The sequence below is a fragment of the Sapajus apella genome, unplaced genomic scaffold (assembly GCF_009761245.1).
Source record: "Sapajus apella isolate SASKATOON/1434 unplaced genomic scaffold, GSC_monkey_1.0 scaffold11, whole genome shotgun sequence".
In the NCBI taxonomy this organism is placed as follows: domain Eukaryota; kingdom Metazoa; phylum Chordata; class Mammalia; order Primates; family Cebidae; genus Sapajus; species Sapajus apella.
In genome coordinates, this window is record NW_022436951.1 from 9,743,003 (window position 1) to 9,764,829 (window position 21,827).

Sequence of the window (21,827 nt, forward strand, 5' to 3'; positions counted from 1 at the left end):
TTTTTTTTTTTTTGAGACAGAGTTTCGCTCGTTACCCAGGCTGGAGTGCAATGGTGCGATCTCGGCTCACCACAACCTCTGTCTCCTGGGTTCAAGCAATTCTCCTGCCTCAGCCTCCAGAGTAGCTGGGACTACAGGCACGCGCCACCGTGCCCAGCTAATTTTTGTATATTCAGTAGAGACGGGGTTTCACCATGTTGACCAGGATGGTCTCGATCTCTTGACCTCGTGATCCACCTGTCTCGGCTTCCCAAAGTGCTGGGATTATAGGCATAAGCCACCGCGCCCGGCCCATATCTTTCTTTAAAATTACTACAAGTACTCATGGTTCAGGTGGCACTTAGTAACCCCCCCCCAAAAAAAATAAAAGGTGGTAAGTAACTGAAACCGTTGCTGACACCAAAGGCCAACTTAAATTCATACTGAAGGAAGTTAGGAACCTAAGCACCCTCCCTCAGATGCTGCACACCGTAATCTCAACCACACTCTGCCCTGGATCCCACACCCTTCTACAGTCACCATCCCATTTTTCTTTTTTTTTTGGGGGGGGATGGAGTCTCGCTCTGTCACCCAGGCTAGAGTGCAGTGACCCAATCTCGGCTCACTGCAACCTCTGCCTCCCAGGTTCAAGCGATTCTCCTACTTCAGCCTCCTAAGTAGCTGGGATTACCGATGCCTACCACCAGGCTCAGCTAATTTTTGCACTTTTAGTAGAGAAAGGGTTTTGCCATGTTGGCCAGGCTGGTCTCCAACTCCTGACCTCAGGCAATCCACCTGCCTCGGCCTCCTAAAGTGCTGGGATTACAGGCGTGAGCCACTGAGCCCGGCCCATTCCATTTTTCTTTATCCTTCACAACCAAGCTGCTCAAATGAGTTGTCTACACAGTTTCCACTCCTCACTCAACCAGTCTCTGCCCTCCCCACCCCTGTCAACACCACCAACAGCCTTCACATTACCAAATCTTCAGAAACATCAAATTGTAAAAGTCACAGAAAAACTAAGGAACTGTCAGACTGAAGGAGACTGAAGAGATCATCAAATCAGACACATGATCCTGAGATGCTTTTGCTAAAAGACAGTGAAATGCACAAAATCTGAATGCGGTCTGAGTGGAGGAGTACATGAGAGTTTTCTGTACCATTCTTGCAACAAGTACGTACTTGAAAAACAAAGCCTTCAGAGCAGGAGCTATTATGATTTGGGCTTGCCAGACACAGTGGTGTACACCTGTAGTGTACAGATGCGAGGGAGGCTGAGGCAGGAGGATCACCTGAGCCCAAAAGTTTAAGGCCATGGTGTGCTAAGATCACATCTGCAAATAGCCACAGCCACTGTACTCCTGGGCAGCACAAAGACCCATCTCTCCAAAAAATAAATCAATAAATAAAATTTTAAAAGACACAGGCTTAGCTTATTTAAGAGGGCAAAACTGGAACTTCACATCACTTTTCAAGATACGTGAGTTACTACACAGACAATTTCAGCTAATTTCTGAGCTTTATTAACACAGTCTTTCTGTTTCCCACGGAGGTTATATTATCAAACTATTTAAATGAGTTGAAATTCAGGAGCAGAGTAACACCAGTGGCATAAATCTTATCCCCTAACTACAGTAAGTTATCCAGCAGAAGGATAAACCATTTAAACTCTCTATCAAGAACATAAAGAGTGAAATAAGAGAAGAATTTCGCTTAGAAACAGTGGGTCACTATTAATCCAGGACTGGGTCTATAAAAGCAGGTCTCGAAGGGTCTGAACTCTGTAACGGGCTATGTGAACGAAGCAAGTGGTAGAAAAAGTCCTGTGTATGTAGCGAGATCTTTTTTTCAGACAGTCTCACTCTGTTGCCCAGGCTGGAGCGCAGTGGCACAATCTCGGCTCACTGCAACCTCCACCTCCTGGGTTCAAGTAATTCTCCTGCCTTAGCCTCCCTAGTAGCTGAAAATGCAGGTGTTCACCACTATGACCAGATAATTTTTGCATTTTAGTAGAGATGGGGATTCACTATGTTGGCCAGGCTGGTCTCAAACTCCTGACCTCAAATGATCTGTCTGCCTTGGCCTCCCAAAGTGCTGGGATTACAAGTGTGAGCCACCACAGCCGGGCTGTGGCAGTTTCTTTTAAAATGGACGTTAACTGTTGGGTCAACTGTTATATAGCAAATAATTCCATATAATTTTTCAAATGTTTAGTACTTTTCAAATACCTTTCCTATCCCCGTAACTCCCTTTGGGCCATACTACGAAACTATCAAGTCAGTGATTAATTGTGTAAACTCCAAGTGGTATTTTTTTCCTTCTTCTGGCTGGACTGAGTCAATATGTTTTACTGAAAGAAAATTTAAGTTGATTAAGTGAATATACCATGGATCTTTCTATTGCTAAGAAGAAATTGAAATGAGGCCTCAACATATCATCTTAAGCAAAAACACCAATAAAGGGCAAAATAGAGACTTCATAAATGAAAATATAAGTTTGAAATACTCGAAGGAGTTCATGACACAGTCAAGTATATGAAGGAATCATTAGACTGCAAAAGAACTTATAGGAAGAAAAAAAAAAGAGCCTGTGTACATCTTAATGTTTACATTTTTCCATTTGGATCAGGTAGATGAAAAGGACAGACCCAAAGCTAATCCACATTCCAAAGCATTCACACAGAAAGGCATTCTATTAATAAAACCCATTCAACAGATAAATTATCTATTTACCTTCAGGTTTGCAAAACTGGGATAACACAAAGGGCACATTTCTTACTTTTATTTCAACATTTAAAATATTCACAGATGGAGTATTATATTCAGACATCTCCATGGAAGATGTACGGAAACAAAACATACAGGCATTCCACAATTACAGAATTACATATTTGTGATTATGTGAATGTTTACCCTAGAGTTTATCTGGAAAAACATGTTTTTTTAAAAAAAAAAAAAACTTGAGTGTTTCACTGGATTAATTTCCATAAAAAATGAACTGCAAAGAACTTCAGGAGAGACACCTAAATATTAGTACTTTTTAAAACTTTTAAACTTTTATAGTATTCTGCTAACATCTCTCTGAGACACACTTAATATTGAATTCTTTTTTCCCCTCAATAGCCAAGTCAGAATATACTTATTTCATTTCCCCCCCCCCGACCCAAGTCTGTTTCTAAACACATTATGTAGAATAGATTTGATCATCACAGCATCTTGACTAGCTAATGAGGTAGGAGTATTCTTAAGTTCTTAGGCATTGATAAAGCAAAGCAAAAGACATCAAATTACAAAGTTTTTCTTTTTTAGTGGTTGTTCTTTAAGTAATATGCTAAAAGCACTGGAAATTGGTCAAATGCTGCTCATATTTTAAAAACAAAGAGGAAAACCCCATTAGAAAGCCCTGATACACAGAGAGTCTGTTAAAGGGCAAAACCTGAGTACTGGAATTAAACTCATTTTGGCATTGTAAGGAAAGGTATCTATGCCTAAAATGCCAAGCTTTCTGCCTAGGAAAAAAATATCAAGATAAAATTTAAACAGAAAACAAAATTAATCTATACTTTATTTTCAGAAAAGTTAATTTACTTCTTTTAACCCAGTTATCTTTTGCTATACACACAAAAAAAAAGATTAATAATTTCAGTATATGGCATATCCAGTAACACATTTAAATGAAGTTAGCAGTCAATATACTAAGTGCCAGAGAAACACTCCTTAAAAGGAGGCTTTATTAACATAATGCTAAACAGCTAGAAAACATGTAGGTAATAATTTCAGCACCATCTGTTAGTAGACTGTTTCAAAATGCATACACCCCCTAAATTCATATAAACCTAGAAAATTTACCCATCATTCCCTCTGCATCTACCCCAAAAACCTAAGTTCTGTATTCTAACTACCCTTTCTATGTGCCAAAAATAAAGAATACTTAAAAATCTATCCAATTAATAGGACACAAACATGTTCCCCCAAAAGAGGAAGTTACCAATCAAGCATGATGTGTCTAAAATACAAATTTTGGGAGTTTCTATGAACCTACTCTGGTTCAAGGGGCTGCAAAAATAAATACATATTTTTAACACGTTGGTACTTATTATTTGATGAAGGCTAAATTACAAGAGATTTTACCAATTTGCACCTCTTAAGGTTACTGCTAAATATACTTTAAAAAGTCATCCAAAAAGTGTTTTTAAAATACAACAAAATAGCTGCCAGAAAAAAAAAACAACAACCTGATAACTATGTGGCCTGGCAAATTATTTTGAAATGAGGTCCTTGAAAATTAACTACAAAATATTTTAGATGTGCAAATCAAACTTGGTAGCAAAATAGTGCAAAACTCTGACACGGCAGCCCTTAATAGCAGGTAACCATTTGAGATTTGCTACCAAAAATAATTTTTCAACAAGAACCTTTTATGTCTTTAAACCTTTCCTTTTTCTACTCTACCCAGAATTGTGTTCCACTGATTAGAAAAATCTCAAAATACCATGTGTATATCATTTAAATAAGAGAATTATTGCCTCTTCACTGCCACCTCCTTTAATTTCAGTTATAATTCCCTTTATAAACACTCTTTTCCTAAGGCACACCATGCCCTATTTATTGCCACAAAGCCACTAAAATCTGTGCCTCAATCTGTCTGCTTTAGCAGAGTGGTTAAATACAAACCACTTACTAATGTCTGCTAAAACTCAGTAACATCAAGTCTAGAATGCTATTGTCTGTTCTTCTGGGGCAAAGGCCAAAACACACAGGCATGTGCTAGTATGCTCTTTTCCCTACAAACTAACCATATTACCTACTGTAACAGTAAAGCTTAATGACATCTCTGGCTACATATAATTCACACTCAATATTATAAAATAAAATGTTAGGCCAGTAAGCTTGCACAATTTTTATTAAATCCTAGTCTTGTTTAACAATATTTGATGTTACAGACATCATCCCATGAACATGTTTAATAAGTGAAAGCAAGTCAGACATCTCATCTAAGTCATTATTTTCTGCAGACTAAGCAATAACTACACAGAACACTATGGGTAACGACAAACACCTGCTCAGTTTTCACACAAGCCATGTTGCTTATCAAACTAGATCTGCTAATATTGAATACAGTAGATTTGGTGATTGTAGTTCTCATGTAAGTACATTATTGAGACAACATTTTGACAGTTTCACTGACTTTCCAAATAAGCATAACATACCCAAAGAAAATAAAGAATGAAGTAAAAACTGAATATGAAAAGATTAAGTTATTAAAGGAAAATGAAGTAAACAGAATAAAGAGTGAAAAAAATCACCAGGGTGGATTGGAAGAGAACAGATCAAATATGGATTGCACAAACCAAAAGTTTATAAACTCAATGCAATACAAATCCTTTTTATTGTAAAAGCTGAGATGAAACTAAAAGATCTATAAAAACTGTTACCTTTGGCCTTAAACAGTAAGTACCAACGCTTATGATCAAAAAAGGCCACAACAGTTAAGATTGTATTACTTGATTTTATTTTACACTAGGTGGTGGACACAAAGCAATCCTCCTTAATAAAGCTGACAATTAGCTTCACTCAACATTTTTAATAATGCACATTAAAAAAAAATATTCATTTTACAAATTCTTCTGCAATCCAAACATACAACAGCTTGGAGAACAATGTTTAGAAAACAAAAGCCAATGTAAAAAGACAGATTAAAACAACTAGAACAGTACAGGTTTTATATGGCTCGGATTTTACAGTTTTCTTACTGCATCATCAATGTCAGAAATCTGTTCCTTCAGCTGGCTCCATTGTTCTGGATTTAAAGAAATACCTAAAACAAAGTTTAAAAATTCAAAGGTGAAAATCTATTTAAGCATTGAGGATTTTCATACTTTATTTTTCTTTCATACTTTCAACTAGAATACTATTTTATCAAAATTGCCACTTCAGGCCGTGCGTGCTGGCTCACGCCTATAATCCCAGGACTTTGGGAAGCAAAGATTGGCAGATCACTTGAGGTCAGGTCAGGAGTCCAACACCAGCCTGGCCAACATAGTGAAACTTGTCTCTACTAAAAATACAAAAGTTAGCTGGGCATGGTGGCAGGCACCTGTAATCCCAGCTACTTGGGGGGCTGAGACAGAATTGCTTGAACCTGGGAGGCAGAAGTTGCAGTGAGCCAAGATGGTGCCACTGCACTCCAGCCTGGGCAACAGAGCAAGACTCTGCCTCAAAAAAAAAAAAAAAAAAAAATTGCCACTTTGATACAATGCTACAATACGGAGAGTCAGATCTCTTACATTTGTTAATTACAGATCATCACAATTTACTGAGCAGATCTCACAACCAGTCTTACTTTCCACACTACCTCCGGCATAGTATCTATTATAACCAATGAAAATAAATGAGGGTTTGAGGATCTATCTTACTAATACCTGCAAATTATGAGGCTAAAATGGTCAGGTCCAGATTTGAAATGTGACACCCCATTACTACACTTTCGGTTGGTTCCAACATTTGCCCAAAATTTCCATAGAAATTCAAGCTGAGTAATTGTGCTGAGTTCTTCCAGAAGCATTTATTTCACTTTGGAAAAATTCCCAGGACATGATTCATACAGGACCCCTCAGAAAGTATATACTGGGTAACTGTGCATTCTAGAGTCATCCTGTCGGGGTTAAAATTCCAGCCTCACTATCACTATCACCTTTAAAAAAGAACATTACCTTGTAAGCCTTAGTGTTCTCACCAGTAAAATGGTATCTACACCCCAAAGAGTTGTTGTAAGTAAGTAACATAAATAATGAACTTAGCATATCACCCAATACATAAACAGTTTAAAAACGTGAAATGATGACACGTCCTTCCTATTTAAGATAAAAAAGTGTGAATAGAAATTTTATCTTTTCCTTATTTTGTACTTTAATGTTCTAGCATTCTAATACTGATGCATGTAAACAAGAACTGGCAAAAGGCATTACCAGAAAACTGTCGGAAGGCCACGAAATTGAAAAAAATAAACTGGGGCAACACCTAGGAAAGGCTTAAAAGCTCATCAAATTATTTCAGTAAATGTTTGTAGAAACAAGAAATATGGCATCAATGACCAATCCAGAAGTGACTTGAAGAAAATATGAAAGCATATAAACACATGCAGAGGCTGAGTTTAACAAAAAAACTGCAAGAAGCAAACAAGCGGCACCTTTCAAACTAACAGGCAAGTAGAGTAAAACTAATAAGGAAGCATATTTCTTTAGCTGAGGATCAACCTAGAGCAGCAATTCAAATATACAAATTTAGGCTGGTTCACCAATGTTCTCTAGCTGTTTGGTGAATGATATAAAATATGGTTTCTACAATGCTAAGAGGCTTGGGACTGGATGAAGCACAAATGGAAGGAAAGCAGAGATCCATCACCTCAACAATGCCCTAAAGCATACCTTTTAGGAGTTGAATCAAAAGGATGTATTGTAAACCAAGATTTTCCATTCCTGATTTTACAAATTCCCAGAGAGTGACTAATCTGCTTCAGAATTGCTGTAAACCTTTTAAAAAATGTTCAAGTAAATTAGCAGCCAACTGAAGTGATATTAAGGGTGTTAATTTTCTGAGCTTTATCCCAAAAAGCTGTATTAAAACATCTCATTAAAAAAATGTTAAGTATCATGTCCAAAATGATTACAGAAGAAAGAGAATGAACTGAGTAAGATTCTTCTTTGCCCTGTGTGTCCTGCCAACATTTCAAGTTAAGGTAGAAAAGTTTTAGTTGTCCAGGCACAGTGGCTCACGCCTGTAACCCCAGAACTTTAGGAGGCCGAGGCGGGCAGATGACAACATCAGGAGTTCAAGACCAGCCTGGCCAACATAGTGAAACCCTGTCTCTACTAAAAATACAAAAAATCAGCTGGGTGTGGTGGTGGGCACCTGTAATCCCAGCTACTCGGGAGGCTGAGGCAGGAGAATTGCCTGAACCCTGGAGGTTGAAGTTGCAGTGAGCCAAGATCACGCCATTGTACTCCAGCCCCAGCAACAGCGCAAGACTCTGTCTCAAAAAAAAAAAAAATTAAGAAATGTTTTAGTTTAGTCCCAACACCATAACAAAATTCAAGTAATAAGACCTCACCTTTTCTTCCTGGTTTCATTTCACCTTCTGGATCCATCCAATATTCTCTAATATCAATTAGCACTTTCCCTTTAAAATCTCGAACGCTAACATACCTCATTTTCCCAATCTGCAAAAGAAAGAAACATAAAAAGAGGTGCTCCTTTCAACAGTGGTATCTGTTTCAATCGTATTCATATTAACAACTTGCTGCACACTCACTCTACATCTAATCATGAAAATGACTACTGCTGACACTTGAACAACATGACTCTTAACTGTGCAGGTCCCACTCATATGCATTTTTTTTCAATAAATATACTGGGAAATTTTTTGCAGACTTGATTATTTGAAAAAATTCGCAGACCAACTGCATAGCATAGAAATAACAAAAACATTAAGAAAAACTTAGGTATTTCATGAATGCATAAAATACACATAGATACTAGATTTTATCATTTACTACCTTACTACCATAAAACATACAAACCTATCATATGAAGTTAAAATTTATCAAAACTTATGCAGGGACACAGTAGAGAAAAATGTGAACATAAAGATGGAATATTAAATCATAACTGCATAAAATTAACTGAAGTACATAGTGTACTTGTGTAATAGTTTCAAAACTACTTCCTGTTGCTACCCAAGCATGCTCAAATGCTACAAATACCTGCTTAAAATACCTAGTGTAAAACATCATGTGATGCTAATCACCTCTGCTGAGCAGTTCATGTCTCCAACACTGCATATTGCAGTAAAAAGTGATCTCTCACGGTTTTCACGTTTTCATCATGATTAGTGCAGTATCATAAACCTTATTAAATAACACTATGAGTTCCACACAAAGAGCCCCTAGTGATGCTAGAAGTGCTCCCAAGAAGCAGAGTTAGAAGGCATGACATCACAAGCGAAAAAACACACCAGAAGCAGTGGTGCATACACCTATGATTCCAGCCCAGAAACCTGAATCCAATCTGGGCAACACAGCAAGACCCTGTCTTTAATTTTAAAAAGAACAACAACAACAAAATATTCAAAAGCTGAATAGCGTGATATGTACCACAGACTGAAATCTGCAGCTGTGGTTGCCTACAATTTCTAACAGATGACATATCTTAGAAACAGACAACATAAGCTAATGTTATTGATACCATACAGTACAGTAAATGTATTTTTTCTTCCATATAATTTTCTTAGCAACATTTTCTTTCCTCTAGCTTTCTGTTGTAAGAATACAATATATAGTACTTATAATATACAAAATATTTGTCAACTGTTTATGTTACTGGTGAGGCTTCCAGTCAACAGTAGGCTATATTTAGTTTTGTTTTGGCAAAGTCAAAAGTTATAACCAGATTTTTCAACTGGTTGGTGCCCTGCATTCTGACCCTGCATTACTCAAGAGTCAACTGTACTACTCTCAATATCAAAACTGCAACCAAAGGAGATTACTGTTAAACTATCATATGATCCAGCAATCCTACTTCTAGGTATATATCCAAAAGGATTGAAAGCACAGACTCCAAGAGACATCTGCACACCCATGTTCATGGCAGCATTACTCACAGCATTATTGACAAGAGCCAAGAAGTGGAAACACCACAAATGTCCACCCAGAGATGAATGGATAAACAAAATGAGGGGAGAGGTGGTGAACAGACACACAATGGAATATCATTCAGCTTTTAAAAAAAGAAATCCCATCACATACTTCAATGTCAATGACATGAGCCAGCTATAAAAAGGAAAACGGTAAATACTTTATGATTCCACTTATAAGATGACAAGTTCACAGGGAAAAAAAAAAGCAGAATGGTGGTTACGCAGGGCTGGGAGAAAGGGAATTGCTGTTTAACGGCTACAGAGGTTCAGTTTTACAAGATGAAATAGTTCCAGAGGCCTGTTTCACAACAATGTGAATATACTTTCATGGTTTTTACCACAAAAAAAAATCATTAGGAAGCAAAATCTTGGAGTACAAATTACAATTAATAGGAATCCACGGATGCAACTAGCTACACTGCTTCAGCAACCATTCTAAATATATGAATTCAGGGTTCTAGACAATAACAGCTTTTCCTTTTGATGTTAACTTCAAATAACGTCTTTAATGCACCTCATTCACAGTCAGATAGAGAACTTAAAACTGTTCACAGAAAATTATTTTTTTTAAATCTTGTATATCTGCTTACCACAAATTAAAAATTCCATAAAAAAGAAGCAGCTTTCCTCAACAAAGTATCTCCTAGCACTTTCCAAGACTCACTATAACACACTAAGGCAAAACAATGTGGTACTGGAATAAAGACAGACATAGAGGTTAATGGAACAGAATGGAGTCAAAAAATACACAGGCATTTTATATATTCAGTTTTTTGTTTGTTTGTTTGTAAAATCCAAGGTAATTCAAAGGAGTAAGAATAGTCTTTTCAACAAATGGTGTTGAAACAACAGGATTATCTGCATTGGGGGTGGGGAAGAATGTAAATCCCTATCTTACACCATACACAGAGAAATTAGTTCTACATGAATCATAGACCTAAATATGAAAACACAAACTATAAAACTTCTAGGAAAAACAATGGCAAAAATTTTTGTGGCCATGATAGACAAAATATGTCTTGGACAGAAAAGTATGCTTTTAAATGTGTGCATGTTATTGTACATAAACTATACCTCAAAAACATTTTTTTTTAAAAAGGAATCTGCCCAACAGTTGCCTCTCCCTCGGGGAAAAAAAAGTAAAACTGACTAATTCTTCTCAACAAAAATTAAATAAGCGATGAGGAGATGGGAGTATAGGGATATATTACTTAAAGGTAGATAAACTGAAGATTACTTAAATCACATTTTATTCGAAGAAAATAAAATCAGATGACAGACCATTTTATAGCCATAAAATCTGGAGATCAGCAGCAAAAAAATAGCATGTACATCATACAGAACTGTGATTCTTACATGAATTTGATTCCCTGTACCCTTTGAAGATCTGATAAAGCAGCAGTTCCCAACCTTTTTGGCACCAAGAACCAGTTTTGTGGAAGAAAATTTTTCCACGGCAGGAGGGGAGGGGCGGCAGGGAAGGGGAAATGTGATAGTTTCAAGATGAAAACTGTTCCACCATCAGGCATTAGATTCTCATTAGGAGCGCACACCTATATCCCTCACATGCACAGTTCACAATAGGGTTCACACTCCTATGAGAAACTAATGCCACTGCTGATCTGACAGGAGGCAGGGCTCAGGCAGTTAATGCCCACTCACACAACGTTCACCTCCTGTGCAGGAGAGACTCCTGTGATAAAGGTTATAAATAATCCCTTCAAATACAAAAAAGAAAATTCAAATTAAAAAACAATTCTATGGACTCCTGTCCCAGATTAAAATCTAATGACCAGTTAAGATCATTTTAAATTAAATAATTTAAAAGTATCAGGTATCCTTAAATCATCAAATCAACTAAGCCAGTATTACTGACCCTTTGTGGCTAACTCTGAAGAAAAATATGGATCGTTTCTTGCCTCGACTATTCCATTTCACAACACAGGTACTGAGTATGAGATAATTCTCCAGCCTCTTTATTATCACAGAGGTGACCCCTGTTACGTTATGTCCCTATGGAAGAAAGTTCCTCAAAATCACAGCTGAAGGAACCAGAAAGGAAGTATCTCTAGTATCGTCTCTCGAGTCAGGATTCTGCCCAAATTATTTCAGACATTAAAAGAGTAGTGTATTGATTTTTCCTTTGGTACAATTCTTTAATACATTTAAAGAACTGCTTATGTATTGGTGTTTAATGTACATCAAGGTGTAATGGCCATGAAATTAAGTATCAACTGGGTACGGTGGCTTACGCCTGTAATCCCAGCACTTTGGGAGGCCGAGGCAGGCGGATCATGAGGTCAGGAGTTCGAGACCAGCATTACCAACATGGTGAAACCCTGTCTCTACTAAAAATACAAAAATTAGCCAGGTGTAGTGGCATATGCCTGTAATCCCAGCTACTTGGGAGGCTGAGGCATGAGAATCGCTTGAACCTGGGAGGCAGAGGTTGCAGTGAGCCGCGATGGCACCACTGCACTCCAGCCTGCGCAACAAGAGCGAAACTCCAACTCAAAAAAAAACAGAAATTAAGTATATTATCTCTTATAGTGCCTACACTGCCAGATCTGTGAAAGCCACTCTGAAAATAAGGCCTACGTTCCTCCTAGAGGCAGACTTTCAAAAGGTGAAGTGTCAGCCTTAAGAGGCTTGAGAAGCTTTCCAGATGAGGGTTTAAGAAATGAGGCCAAGTGAGGTGGCTTATGCCTGTAATCCCAGCACTTTGGGAGGTTGAAGTGGGCAGATCATGAGGTCAAGAGATTGAGATCATCCTGGCCAAAATGGTGAAACCCGTTTCTACTAAAAATACAAAAATTAGCTGGGCGTGGTTGTGTGCATCTATAGTCCCAGCTACTCAGGAGGCTGACGTAGGAGAATTGCTTGAACCCAGGAGACGGAGGTTGCAGTGAGCCGAGACTGTGCCACTGCACTTTGGCACCTGGTGACGACAAAGTGAGACTTTATCTCTTGAAAAAAAAAAGAAACGAAGCTCCATTTTTCTGGCGAGAAAATTCCTAAAAATAGATCTGGTTTTCAGAAAACTACTCTAGCAGAAAGAATCTCTAAAATGTGTGTTCTGCACTAATAGTTTATCATCGGTTCTTTGTCTATTTTCTTTATCGAGAAGTGTAACAAGGCAAAAATAAGCATTAGAAAAAAACTTAAATTTTCCCATTCTTGCCTTAATCTTGGCACTTCATCTTTCAAAGCTATCAACAGGTCAAAAAACACATGTTATGTTAGCTTCGCTTTCTAGTCATTATAAATGTTTACAGTCTTGGCCAGGCACAGTGGCTTATGCCTGTAATCCTGGCAGTTTGAGAAGCCAAGGTGGGCGGATCATTTGAGCTCAGGAGTTCAAGACCAGCCTGGGCAACACAGTGAAACACCGTTTCTACAAAAAAAAAAAAAAAAAAAAAATTAGCCAGGCATCATGGAGCATGCCTGTAGTGCCACCTACTCAGGAGGCTGAGGCAGGAGGATCGTTTGAGCCCAGGAAGCAGAGGCTGCAGTGAACAGAGATCACATTGCTGCACTCCAGTCTGGGTGACAGAGTAGAGATTGCATCTTTTAAAAAAAAAAAAAAAAAAAAAAAAAAAGGTTGTAGTCTCATCCTGTCCAACCTTTTGGTTTCAACTGATACTTACGGCTCCTGCAAATACTTATGGCTCCTGTGCATACTCATCTTTTCTTGCTCCCATTACTGTTCTCTTCTAATTTTCCTTTACCCTCTCTCTTAATCTATATCGTTTTTTTCCTTCCATTCTCTATCTGAATATAACCCAAGACACATCCCTCATCTGCCTCCTGTTCCTTCTCTGGTTTAATATTTAAGTAGGCAGCTTTAGTCAACCATGCTGATAACCCCATAGGAACATTTCCCAACTAAGCCCTCCAGGTGCTACAGAAGCAACTCCATTTTTTTTTTTTAAATCACATCCACATCTTCAGTGATTTCCTATTTCCTCTGGTCCATTCTTTCTGACCTGTATCTTATAATTGGCACAATTTCTTCTTTAGGAAAAAACATCTAAGCCCTTATCACCTCACATACAGATTAAAGCCTACAATTACCTAAGCAATCTCACCTGCATCCATTTATCCTCAACACCCCTTCCTCACAAATCCTTCTTGTACAAAGATGCCAGTATCAAGTCTCCCTAAAACAAGATAGGAAACCCAAGAGAAGAAGCTATATGAGTCCTTTCAGGTGATTTCATCAAGTCCTCTAATGAACTTTCTTCTCTTGACCTATTCAACCCATTCCCCTTTTCTGCTGCTCATCAGGTCAAAATTAGGCAGGTCATATTGCTGTTTCCTCTCTGGCAATAATCTATTCATACCTTACTGTCCAACACCTGACCTGCCTCCTCCAAGTTGCTTTCTAAATGTGCAGTTCTTAATCTCATTTTTGGGATTTCTGTAAAATGAAAATTTGCATTGGTTTAAATACAGCAAAACAATAACCCAGCAGTGTATTACTTTTACTAGTTTGTTCTATTTTAATAAATGTTCCTAGCTAAGAGGATTGTAACACACATATCATGCAATATCAGATTACAGTACTTTTAACATTCTTCAGATCAAGCCAGATAATTCCTCTGAATCTAAAGAAATAGCCAACTTTGGCTGGAGGTGGTGACTCACGCCTGTAATCCCAGCACTTTGGGAGGCCAAGGCAGGCGGATCACAAGGTCAAGAGTTCAAGACCAGCCTGGCCAAGATGGTGAAACCCTGTCTCTACTAATACAAAAATTAGTGCTTGCCTTAGCAGCACACATACTAAAATACAAAAATTAGCCAGTTGTGGTGGCAAGCACCTACAATCCCAGCTACTCAGGAGACTGACGCAGAGAACTACTTGAACCCAGGAGGTGGAGAGATTGCAGTGAGCCAAGATTGCGTCACTGCACTCCAGCCTGGGTGATGGAGACTCTGTCTCAAAAAAAAAAAAAAAAAAAAAAAAAGACAACTTTACCTGAAACATGTTATCATCTCTGCTGCTGCTACTCTGTTTAGAAGATGACAGAGCTCTCGAAGTTTCACCTGTCTTTTGCTTCTTTACAGGTTTTTCTGGAGCAACTTGCTTTTTCCTCTTTAACTAAAAAAGAAAAGCAAGAATATGGTTAAAATTTGCATACATAAGAATAAAACACATCTCAGTGTCAAAAGATTCCATTACTTTTTAAGGTTTAAACAATCAAAAGACTACATCCAAAATATCATAAATGTATAAAAAACAAGTTTCACTCAACAACAAAACTATGAATCTAACCAATCATTATACTTAGTAATGTTTTCAAACCCTGTTCTCAGGATCCTAAAAGACACTTCAGGCATTAGCGTGTATTAACCACAGGAACAGTCATTTTCGTGGTTTGGGATCCCGAAAGATTTCTTTGGTAGAAAAAAAAATAGAAGGACCTTGCTGCTTCTGAATAAACCTGGGAACCACAGGTCTACCAAAGCTAGTCAGTTACTTATTTTACAAAGCAGATATACTAATTAAAAGAATACAACCAGCTTATTCCATTTCCAGGATATGAATGCTTATGTCCTGCCTATTCCAAAAGCGATTTAAGCTGGCTTAAGGAATTTATGGGCCACGCGCAGCACTTTGGGAGTCCAAGGCGAGAAGATCACTTGAGGTCAGGAGTTCAAGACCAGCCTGGCCAACATGGTAAAACCCCCTTCTCCACTAAAAAAATACCCAGGCGTGGTGCCACACGCCTGTGATCCCAACTACTCAGGAGGGTGAGTCAGGAAAATCAACTGAACCCAGGAGGTGAAGGTTGCAGTGAGCCAAGATCACACCATTGCCCTCCAGCCTCAACTCCAGCCTGGACAACAAGAGCAAAACTTCGTCTCAAAAAAAAAGGAATTTATGATTAGGCAAATCTGAAGAGAGCTATTTTGCACTGGGCACTGAGCGCCAAACAACTCAGGAACTTCCTCATCTTATCACAAAAAAAAAGAAAATCACTGAAGATAAACAGGTATGTGTTAAACTAGCTTTCAAAAATTACAACAGTTTTAAAAACAGCGTTATTTTAAAACCTTATTATAAAGCTTCATTCTCAAAAAGAGCTAACAGCCCATAAAAACCATTAGACTTATCAACCCAAACAGTAGAGGGCAGTCATGTTCCTTCTTTATAGAATAGTATTAATATTTTAACATTACTAAATTAATTGAATGTTACCAAATTAGATGAAGCTAGGAAAAACTTATACATGTAAAATGTGAAATGAAAAACATGGTATATAATAAGGTAAGTGTCTACAAGATTAATATTACTATTTGGGACAAACAAAAAGTTAACTCAGTTCAATATGCAGAAAGCAATTATTCTATAAATGAGGCTTTAAGTATTCCCAATGGACTAGTGCATGTCTGGCAAATAAAAGCTCAATACACATTTGTTACATGAACGTATTCAAATACTATATAAGATGCAAATTTTAAAATTAAGAAATTTACTCAACCATAGTTATGTAGTCTTTGAAGCCTTATTTTACTCTTCCAAGTGTTGTTATATTCCGTATTTATACTTTAAGGTTGCAACTTCTCCAAACTCCCATACATTCTTCCTTTTTCTTTTAGCTAAAATTGCTAACTAAGCTTTCCGGAGGAAAAAAAAAGCTGGGGAGCCTGCTTTTGAATAAACTTTTAGAAACCACAGGTCTACTAATGCTAGTCATTATTTATTTTACAAAGGATATATGCTAATTAGGAAAAACACAACCAACTTATTCTATTTCTAGGATATAAATATATATTCAGATATGTAAAGTTCTTTGAGATAAAGGACAGTACTGCAGGAAGGAAGACTTGACCGCAGAGTGAGATGATCAGTTCTGCTCCACTGAGATGCTCAATTTACTGAAATGCACCAATTACCATGCAGCTGTCATCTAATGCAGAAAAAGCCTATCTTGTCAAAATGGTTTTCAAGTTAGCTTTCCTGGGTGCCGACTTAACTAAAAGGAAGGGACCAGAGCACAAACTTGGTACATTCAAACTTAATGTATCAAGTCTAAAATTCAGAAATCCTTATGTGCAGAATAAACACCAGTAACTGAGAAAGCTGTCAAAATTAACATTTTATGGTCACTTACAGTGGCTCATGCCTGTAATCCCAGCGCTTTGGAAGGCTAAGGCAGAATTGTATGAGGCTAGGAGTTCAAGACCAGCCTTAACAACATAGCAAGACCTCGTCCCTACGAAAACATTTTTTAATTGACCAGGCATGATGCCTGTAATCCCAGCTACTCTGAAGGCACAGGTGGGAGGACTGCTTGAGATCAAGAGGTCGAGGCTGCAGTGACCCATGATGGTGTCACCACACTCTAGCCTGGGCAAGAGAGCAATACCCTGTCTTTAAAAAAAAATTGGCATTTTACCAAAAAAAAATCAGGTAAATTTCTAAATAATGGTAAATAGTGACTTTGGCCTACTTAGAATTTTATGTCCCTAGGGTACAAGGCAGTGGTTCTGCAACTTTAGGGATCCTAATGGTTTTCAACAGAAGACTTAAGTCTGATTTAGGGCCTATGAGTATGGATGTGCAAGAAGCATCCCAGGCACTTCTAGTCAAGTGGTCCAGAGACCAACCACACCTCCAGAAATACCCATTCACATTCTCATTGTCCACTTTTTTTTTTTTTTCTTCATTTAAAGAGACGAGGTCTTGCTATGTTAGCCTGGTTGGTCTTGAACTCTTGGGATCAAGCAATCCTCCCACCTTTGGCCTCTCAAAGTACTAGGATTACAGGCATGCGCTACCTACCGCACCCAACTAAGATCCTTTTAAGATGTTAATATGCCTTTTACTATCTGTCAGAATGGGATATGGACAATATTGCTGAATATCACAAAAACGACTTGGTGCAGTAATAGTCACCTTTTTGTCAACCTCACTGTCAGAATCACTGCCAGAAGAGCTTGAAGAAACAAGTTCCTTTGATTTAGGCATCCTGAAAAAAAAAAAGCATCACATAAATAATTAACAAGGTACTCTATTACTTTCAACTTAGCTCTCCCCAATCAAAGAAAAAAATCAAGGACAAGTTACATAGTTCATTCTACCATTTTTGTGGAACTGGAGTTGTTATTAGCACAAGTTTTAATCTGTACTCTTCTAAGTTGCAAATAACATGCAGGGTGAACCCAGTAAGAACAATGAACTAAATGTCATACACTCTACACCTCTAACCTTTCTCCAAGCCAATGGATCTTTCTATACTTTGTTTTAGTGGCATGACACACTACGGGTAGGGTAGACTGCAAGAAGGCAACAGACAATTACTGTTCAAACCAGAAAATAAATGTAATTCTACTATCACCACTTTAGACTTCTCACCAATGAGATCAGAACCAATGTAAAGTTATTCACTGTAGGTAATGGACCCCAACATTTACACAACAGGGAACTAGCTGTACTATGCAAATGTGACATCTAATTAATTTTTCATATATTTATTCATATTTTGTATGTTAATTTTGACTGTTTGGACGTATCACCAAAATAACAGGTACTAATTCAAAGTAAACAAAATTATACACAATTCAGGCCAGGCACGATGGGTCACACCTGCAATTCCAGTACTTTGGGAGGCCAAGACAGGCGGCTCACTTGAGCTCAGTTCGATACCAGCCTGGTCAACATGGTGAAACCCCATCTCTACCACAAATACAAAAATTAGCCAGAAGTGGTGGCAAGCTTGTAGTCCCAGCTACTCAGGAGGCAGACGCAGGAGATTCACTTGAACCCAGGTGGAGGAGGTTGCAGTGAGCCCAGGTCACACACCATTCACAGCAATTCATTACATTTTACACTAATTTTTCTACTCTGGAACACAATTAAAATTTGAACAGCCTATTTTTGTGAAGAGGAAAACCTTCCCTCAAATTTCTACCCTGCTGGTAGCTTCCCAGGTCCCCCCAGAGATATACATAGCTTAGTGCCTTGCTTGTAAGTGGGTGTTTACTGAGTGCAAGTTTGCACAGAGCAAACTATGAGTAAGCCTAAGACCCAAGTTTCAAGGAATTCCAAGATATGTGGATACCTCTTTTCAAGGCACTTATACCAGATCGCAAACGCTAATTATCAAAATATCTTTGCTCTCCCTTTTTCAGAAGAGATTAGGTCCTGTTAACCCACTTATGCCGGTGGTTGCAGTTTTTTGAATTTTTGCCATCAGACCTTGGCGATGACCTTGAGCAGCAAGATATAAATAACACCCACATGCTTAGCGTTCCAATAATGGAACACTAGGCATAAATGAGTAATTTCTGTATGCCTTAAAAGGCCTAATAAACACAGTACACACTACATTTGTTGAGTACAAGAAAAAAAGACTTAAATTCCTCCTCGAAAAGAAAAAAATCATAAATGATCTAGCTCTCCAGACGAAACCTGCATTAGCACTGACGTTGCATGTGTTCCTAAATAGCAGGTCAAGGTAAAAGAAATGGGCCATCCCAATCCTGGCCACTCAATTCAAAGAGCTCAAACCATGCCCAACCCAGACATACTGATTTTAACTGGTGATGTCTTGAAGAGCAAATTCAGAAGCGAAAAGCAACAACGTTCATGACCACGTGTTATCCATTTTTCCTGTTTCTGCTCCATTTTGCAACCTAACCTCCAAAATCAATTTACTTCACTTTTTAACGCTAGCTAATACAAATTTAAAAAGATCTCTTTTAAAAAGATAATTAAATTGAACATAATTTATTTTTCACTTTGAAATGGTCGAGCATAACTACCGTCTGTTATTAAAAACTGCCTGGGGCCCAAGAATTTCTCAAAGAACCACCTGGTATTCAACCCAAGGAAGTCCACTGGAGAAGAAAAGTAACGGTAACTAAAGCTAGCCTCTAAACTTTCAACAAATATATTTTTACCTTAACGAGCCTGTTCCAATGTGGGGGAGAGTGGGAGAAGCAGCTTGTAATTCAAGTAATTGATACTGAAACCGCTATTGTAGAATTTATGCAAAACGCAACTTTAAAAAGAGAAACGAAATCTCCGGCCTTTGCTGATTGAGGGGAAGATCAGAAAAAAACGAGGTGAAAATGAACCAGGACTTAAGGGCACACGACTTCGGTATAACAGGAAGATGACAAGCGCAAGACCAGGGAAGGGGTCGTGTGGCCCCAGTAAGCCGCTAGCACCCCGTGGCTAGCAGCCTCCAGGGAGAGGGGAGACAGGTTGGTCAGAGGGGGCGTGGGAGGCGGCGAAGTGCGGAGGAGACGCCGTGGGAAGAGGCGGGACTTGCACCAAGCGCCATTTTCTTCTCTCGAAGCGTTCCCTCCCCCCGCACATCAGCCCTTCTTCCCCCGGCCTCCTCCTGCCGCCCACTGCCGCCGGCATCCGCTCTCCCAGTCTCCAGAGCGCCCCCTCAGGGCGAGGGCCGGGGGAAGGGCAGGTACCGCACGCGCCCCACCTCGGCCAGCCGCCTCCGCATTGTCCCGGGGACGCCGCGACCCCCTCCCCGCGGCTCCTCGCCCCCTAGACGGCCTCAATCCGCCGTCCCAGGCCGCAACGCCCGCCGCCTTGACTCGGCTCCCGAAGACTGGAGTCTAGCGCGGAAGGGTCCACAGAGCGTCAGGCACGGAGTCAGGGCCGAAGGAGGGGGCCTGGAGACGCCGAGGCGGGGAAGGGGGAGGTAAGGCAGAGCCGCCATTTCCCGCGGCTGTTGCCGGCTAGGGGAGCAGAGAGCCAAAGGCAGCTCACTGCCCGGCTGGGAGGGTGGGGTCGGCTGGATGGGGGCCCCGAGGAGTAGAGGTAGAGGATCAGCGCACTCACGCTCCGCTCGGCTCTAGCAGTCGCACACTCCCCTGCTTGCTCGCTCGCGACTGACAGAGAACCGGAAGTGACGGCAGCTAGGAGATGCAGACCCCGCCTCGCTGGGCCTGCGTTTACGTGATGGGGCGTGGCCTCCCCTCCGAAACCAACACTTAGACCCTTTCCAGGGCCTTAAAGGGGCCGCCTCTTTTCCCAAATGGATGACGCCAAAGTCAGATGTTGGAAGATTACATCTGACCCGTGAGAGAATGAAAGAACTAATATCCTTCCTGTAGGAGATTTATTTAAAAAAATAAATAAATAAAACATGAGTGACAAGCGCCAAGCGTTTCACTTGCTCAATAAATGATTTAATGAAGCGGAGGGGTCATAATGAAAAAATCAATACTCTGGTCCATTTTCCCAAAAGTGATCTTCCTACCCCACTTTACCCACCTCAGCACATGACTCTGCCCCATAAAGTCCAAAGGAAGGAAGCTAAAGTCACAGCGTTTAATTCTAGGAAGTGCAAGAAATCTTTGGAGTGTGCCTTATTCCTGTATTGAGGTCCTGAAGATGTAAGGGAGTTCACAGAAGGCAAGAGAAATCCATATACAAGCAGCAATTATGGCTAAAAGATTATTTGAATATGTATTTGAATGAATGCCTCCTACAGCTAATAATCAATACAAAAGCATATCTGTTAACAAAGATTTATCAAGCACCCACTACGTGTCAGACACTGCATGAAGCAATTTACTCATCCTAACAAGCACATTCCAAAGTAGGAATGACTATTCTCTCCATTTTATAGATCAGGAAACCAACGTTAACGCTCTATGGAGAGGGTATTTCCCGTTACAGCTGAAGCGTGAATTGGCCTTAGGTTCCCTCCCTCCTATTTTCTTAAATCCTATTTTCCTGCCTCAGGTAGAGGAATGGTATGGGATTTTGCAAAGTAGAGATGGAATCCTGCCGAAGCTCAGAATTGCACACCAGAGATGCCACAGAGGCTGAGGAAGGGCAGTGGGTTGCAGAATGGGAGGAGTGTTTGACTCCACATGCAAAGCAATTAGACCTATGGTTCTCACCCATCCCACCCTTATAGGAGAAGAGAGTTATATATTCCCTGGAAAAATTAAAACGGGGGGTGAAATGTGTAATGGGGTTGAGAGGCAAAGAATACATCGGATAGAATCGAAGTCTGAACACTAAACTTCTGAAAGCATCCCCCACACATCCCTTTCTAGAATTACTTGACTTTTAAAGGATTAAATGCAGACAAAAATACAAATTAATTCCCTAAAATAGTTTGTTGTGAAACTCTTGATCATAATGAAATAAAAGCAGCCATGAAAATAAA

The 21,827-nt window shown here is 39.3% G+C and overlaps 1 protein-coding gene across 2 annotated transcripts; it reads right to left on the reverse strand.

Annotated features, from left to right (window-relative positions):
* Positions 1 to 2,745: 2,745 nt before the first annotated feature.
* Positions 2,746 to 20,607, reverse strand: SUB1 (SUB1 regulator of transcription). 2 transcript variants are annotated; one of them, XM_032279015.1, is made up of 5 exons: positions 20,486 to 20,607; positions 17,576 to 17,648; positions 14,651 to 14,773; positions 8,089 to 8,197; positions 2,746 to 5,796 (listed from the first exon to the last, which is right to left on the reverse strand). In XM_032279015.1, exons 2-5 carry the CDS (start codon positions 17,645 to 17,647, stop codon positions 5,717 to 5,719), a joined length of 384 nt encoding a protein of 127 aa, XP_032134906.1. In that variant the 5' UTR covers position 17,648; positions 20,486 to 20,607; the 3' UTR covers positions 2,746 to 5,716. The 2 variants fall into 2 exon arrangements, with proteins under 2 accessions (XP_032134906.1, XP_032134907.1); XM_032279016.1 differs by lacking the exon at positions 20,486 to 20,607 and adding an exon at positions 19,582 to 19,965.
* Between the last annotated feature and the right edge of the window lie 1,220 nt (positions 20,608 to 21,827).